At 42.8% G+C, this 5,381-nt stretch overlaps 1 protein-coding gene across 1 annotated transcript; it reads right to left on the bottom strand.

The window, feature by feature from the left end:
- Nucleotides 1–5: 5 nt before the first annotated feature.
- Nucleotides 6–5,208, bottom strand: LOC138174056 (patr class I histocompatibility antigen, A-2 alpha chain-like; the record flags this gene model as incomplete). The annotated part of the gene is made up of 4 exons (XM_069104200.1): nt 5,006–5,208; nt 2,138–2,401; nt 1,276–1,542; nt 6–199 (listed from the first exon to the last, which is right to left on the bottom strand). Coding segments are annotated over exons 1-4 (810 nt in total), but the record flags the coding sequence as incomplete, so codon positions are not given.
- Between the last annotated feature and the right edge of the window lie 173 nt (nt 5,209–5,381).

Raw genomic sequence — 5,381 nt, forward strand, 5'->3', positions numbered from 1 at the left:
TCTAAGGTAACTTGGAGGTAGAAGGTGTTATCCATATTGGGCAGGATGCCACTGGAAGTCTCCTTTCCCCAAACACCCAGCTTCCCATCCTTCTCCCAACGCAGCAGGATGGATTGAGGGTAGAAGCCTCTGGCTGTGCAGGAGAGAATGGTGCTGCCTTCTGGGTTGACATGGGGAGATACAGTCACCTCAGGGGGCACTGGGAGCAGAGATCAAGAAAGAAGACCTTATTTCATTATCTCAGTGCATGTTTGGTGCTTTCCTTGTCTCTACTTTCATTGATGTTCCTAATCTTCTTAATGCAGAATCTTTTATTCTGTTGGCCCCAATGGACCCATCAGGTACTTGAGAGTGACGTGATAGCTAATACCTCTTTGTATCACCTTAGACACCTAAAAGAGTGCTGGGTAAACACTAGTCATAGAATCATATCCGATGGTGTTGATGACCACATCAGCAGCAGCTTTCTAAACCATGCAAGTAGTTTGGTCTGGTATGATGGATTAAGAACAGAATCATCTTCATCAGGCCAATATTCCATATGATTCACGATTTCATCAGTGGAGGTCCTTCTAATAATGATGATTGCAGACCCACTATGCTTACAACACTACCCTTCATGCGTTTATTTCATCGCCCTCCAAAATCCCACAAAATAAAAATTAAACATTATTTGTTGACCAAATTCTTGGTAACGATGTTCTAAATTTGGCTAGATGGCTCCCTAGAGAGCATATCTAAAATCCATCATTCTTGGATGTATACAGTTTTTCCTTCTCGGTAGGACACAGAAGGGCATGTATTTATCTTTCATAGATTTTGAGCTTCTAGGGTCACTCTCATGCCTTGATGAGGCAGGCACAAAGAGTTTAACTTATGCAAAATTTAAGATAGAAGAAAAAAAGCAGGAAGGAAAGAGAAAGGAGGATAGGTAAGAAGGGAGGAAGAAAAAAGAGTAGAGAGAGAAGAAAAGGTATAAAGAGACAAAAGAAAGGAAAAAAGAGTAAAAAATTGAAGCAATTAAAAGAACATAAGTAGGAATGAAGAATGGAAAGTGAAAGAAAAAAAGAAAGAAAAGAGAATATAAGCAAAGAAGAATGAAGGAAAAAAAGAAAAAACCTCCACCTTGCTTACATTTCTCTGATTTTCCCATTGTTTGTTGGAGCTATGGTCAGAAGCCAAGGATCCTCCCTGTTTCTCTAAGGCTCTAGTTACTGCCAAGTATGATGGAGGTGACCTGAACCTTCTGGGAGATGGGAAGAAGCAAACACTCACCATTATCCTTTAATCTTTTGTACCCAGTGATTTTCCTCATCAGGCCAACACAATATTCATTCATGTAGCGTTTCCTTAGATCGGTCCAGAAGGGACTCTCCACAATATGCTGGTATTTATTGACTTCAGGCTTTAAGCTCTCCCAGTGCCCATCTTCTTCTTCTATCCTGTAATATTCCTCTCCATCCCAAATTAAATGGATATGGCTCTTTATCTTTATGTCATTGTCTATTTCACAATCTGCAAGTAGTTGCACTGTGTGGTTTCCTGTGGAGGGACATTGGGGTGGGCTCCTCTGGGACTGGTGAAGAGGGATCAGTAACTAGCATCAACTGTAGCCCATCCCTAGATTGAGGGTTTAAACAAGGGAACAGAGCTCCCAACCTCTGAGTTCAGGTTTATTGATTAAGAAAGTTTGGAAAAGAGTGAGAGTTCTTGGGCTGAATGCAGAAATGTCTTAGAAGTTTTATATATAGTAAGAGATGGTGACCCAGGATGTTTAAACAAATGGATGAAGCCTAAGACTCAGGGATGGATTCTTTTTTTTTAAACAATTGGGGTTAAGTAACTTGCTCAAGGTTACATGGTCAGTTATTTTATTTTTTTTGTGTGGGTGCCAAGTATCTGAGGTCGCAACCGATCCCAGGTTTGCTGCTGCTGGGGCTGGTGCTCTTACTCACTGCACCACCTGGCCTCCCCAGGGATGGATTCTTTAAAGACCTTTTTCCAGGTTAGTAAGTAACAATGGAATGGGACCATGAACACCCATTTTAGTGGTATGACCCACTGGAAATGGATCTATTTAACTAAGAAGAGAAATAGACAGTGTATTATGAAAAGAGGGACGGGGGACCTGACTTACTGCCTTTATCATTGGTGTCATTCTTTGCTAGGTATTGAATGAACCAGTGGAAATGTTGCTCATGTTCCACCAATAAATGACGCTTTTGGGTAATGTAATCAAATCCTATTGCTTCGAAGATCCAGGGTATCTTGATATTAATTTTCTGTGGTGGATTGTTATAGGTTCCCAGTTCAACATCATCCATGAAGCTAATTCCATTTATCTCCAAGAGAGAATGGATTGTGCCCACTGCAGTGAACTGACCCACATGCCTGTGGTGTCCTGAATTATAAGAAGGGAAGAAGAGAACATGTTTGGGTTTACCAGAAGAGCAGTGTTTCCTCTCATCCTTTCCTTACATCCATACAAATGACTCCAAAATATAAATATCCAAAGCATTGCCTCTGCCTCTATCTGTCTCTGTGTCTCTGTCTCTCTCTGTCTCTCTCTTTCTGTCTCTGACTTTATCTCTCTGTCTCTCTGTCTCTGTCTCTCTCTGTCTCTCTCTCTCTCTCTCTCTCTCTCTCTCTCTCTCTCTCTCTGTCTCTCTCTGTCTCTGTCTCTGTCTCTCTCTCTCTCTCTCTCTCTCTCTCTCTCAACATCACCAGCTATGTGGGGGCAGTGGATAGAATGCAGTGTTTGTAGTCAGGAAGATCTGAGCTCACATCTAGCTTCAGTCACTTATGCTGTGTGACCCTGGGCAAGTCAATTAAGTTCTTAAAGCTTCTGTTTCCTTATCCATGAAATTGGCATAATAATGACACCTACCTCTCAGGGTTCTTGTAATGATAAAATGAAATATTTATAAAGCACCTACCACAGTGTTTGGCACATAGTAGGGGCTTAATAAATGCTAATTTGAAAAAAAAGGACACCTCTCTTTCAGACATCTCCAATTAGATCACCTCAACATGTCAAACTCAGAACTCGTTATCTTTCCCCCTAAACCCATTCCTCTTTCTAACTTTCTATTTTTGTCAAGAACAGTACTAAAACTCATCACCCAAGTGTCTAATCTCAGATTCCTCCTCCAGTCTTCTCTCTCTCCTTTTATTCTCCCTATCTGACCAGTGGCCAAGACCTATTGATTTCACTTCCCCAGTTTCATTCATATCCAGTTCTTTCTCTCTATTTACACCCTAGCTCTAACTCTCTTCCCCTCTAAACTAAACTTTCACAATTTCCCCTTGTTTGGTTTCCCTTCATCAGATCTTTCACCTCTCTAATCGGTCCTCCCCAATCTCCCCATTTTCTATGGCTAAAGTTCATCACTCCCTTTCTCTAAACAGCTTTAGTGGCCCCTTATTGTCTCTAGAATATAATATAAACTTTTCCAGCTAATGGCATTGCGCACTATTCATAACCCGGTGCAGCTTACCTTTGGAGGTTTATTTCCTAGTCTTCTCCTTCATGCATTCAACATTTCCACCAAACTCATTCACTTACTATTCTTCATACCCAATGTAGACTGTCTGCTCAGACTGAAATATGGTATCTCATCACCTCTGATTTCGAGAATCCCCAGCTTTCTCTGAACTATAGTTCTAGGTTCGCCTTCTACAAAGTTTCCTCTGATTTCTGCAGCTGCTAATGCCCTGCCCCAATCAGAAATTAATTTGTATTTACTTAAACATGTAATGATTATTTCTTTCCAGTCATTTGTAAGACCCTTGGAAGAAGGGAGTGCTTGCTAAAATAACTAGCACATAATAGGGCATTTATGTGAAATGAAGGAAAGAGCATTGACTTTGGAATCATAAGAACTAGATTTGAATTCCATTTTTTTTTTTGCTTTTTGGAGGGCAATTGGGGTTAAGTGACTTGCCCAAAGTCACATGGCTGGTAAGTATGTCAAGTGTCTGAGATCAGATTTGAACTCAGGTCCTCCTGATTCCAGGGCCAGGCTCTATTCACTGCACCACCTAGCCACCCCTGAATTCCATTTCTAATAGTATTTGTGTGAGTTTGGGAAAGTCACAAAATCTCTCCAGGCCTCAGTTTCCAAATTTGTAAAGGGAAAAAATTTGAGTATATGACCTTTCAGGTCCCCTCTTGTTCTCCTCTACATTCTGCCCTCTTCACTCACACAGCCCTGACCCTAGTTTGGACCCTCTTACCTCTCACCTGTTATAGCCCCTCACTGGTCTCCCCACCTCAAGACTCTCCCCTCTTCCATCACTCATTCCCTCAGCTGCCAACATGATTCCTCTAAAGCATAATTCTCACTATCTCACTCTTCTAGTTAATAAACTCCAATGTCTTTCCCTTACCTTCAGGATAAAGTTCTTTGTTTGGCAGTTAGAGCCTTTCAGAGCATGAATGCTTCCAGCCATTCTAGCTGAGTCTTGCACTTTATGTCCTCCCCCTTCCCCACTCATCCAACTACTCTACAGCAGCTGGCTTGCTGTTCCCCACATGTGACACTTTATACTCCCTCCTCCTACCTTTTTATTGACTCTTCCCTATGCCTGGAATGATCTCCATCCTTCCCTCCACCTCCTGGCTTCCCTGGATTCCTTTGAGTCTCAGATGAAACGCCATCTCCAGGAAGCCTTTGCTGGTGCTCACAATTGCCAGAGCTCTCTTCTCCTCAGTTACCTTTCATCTATGTTCTGTCTGTGTGTGTGCATGTGTCGGTGATGTATGCATCTTTTAATTCATTTGCTGTCTTCACCATTAGAGTGTGAGCTCCTTGAAGGCAGGGATTAGTTTTTTCCCCTAGCAATCAGAATGGTAGCTGGAGTATACAGGTTGTTTAGCGAATGCTTGTTGCCTAACTTCCTGGCTTATGTGAAGCCCCTTGAGTACAGTGACTGAGTTTCCCCATCAGACCCAAACCTCCATGGTCTCTCTCCTCTCTACCTGAGCTCTTCCCCCTAGACTTACCTGCCTGGGTCTGTCTCAAAGCAAATATCCCCAGGATGAGAAGCCAGGCTGAAGAGGTCCACCTCCTTCTCCTCTGACACTCCATGATCTTCAGAAGGTGGCTACCTGCCACACCCCAAGGGGGATGCTTTAGGTCCTCTGTCTTCTATCCCAGGCAGTGCCTAAATGGTAACTGAGCCCTCCTATGTATATATCATGGCTTTTTCCCCTCCATCCCCAGCCCAGCATGGGTTGGCTCTGCTGAGGCACTGCCCTCCTTGCGTCATCACCTAAGACATCTGTTACTAGACCAAAACTTTCCCTGCCTGGTAGCAATGAGAGAGGAAGTGAAACAGAGTGTGTGGTGAGGGCAGAGCCCCTGAGAGCACAGTCATCA

Source organism: Petaurus breviceps, unplaced genomic scaffold (genome assembly GCF_028583685.1).
Source record: "Petaurus breviceps papuanus isolate PSGF00001 unplaced genomic scaffold, PetGlider_PUasm1.0 680, whole genome shotgun sequence".
NCBI lineage: Eukaryota > Metazoa > Chordata > Mammalia > Diprotodontia > Petauridae > Petaurus > Petaurus breviceps.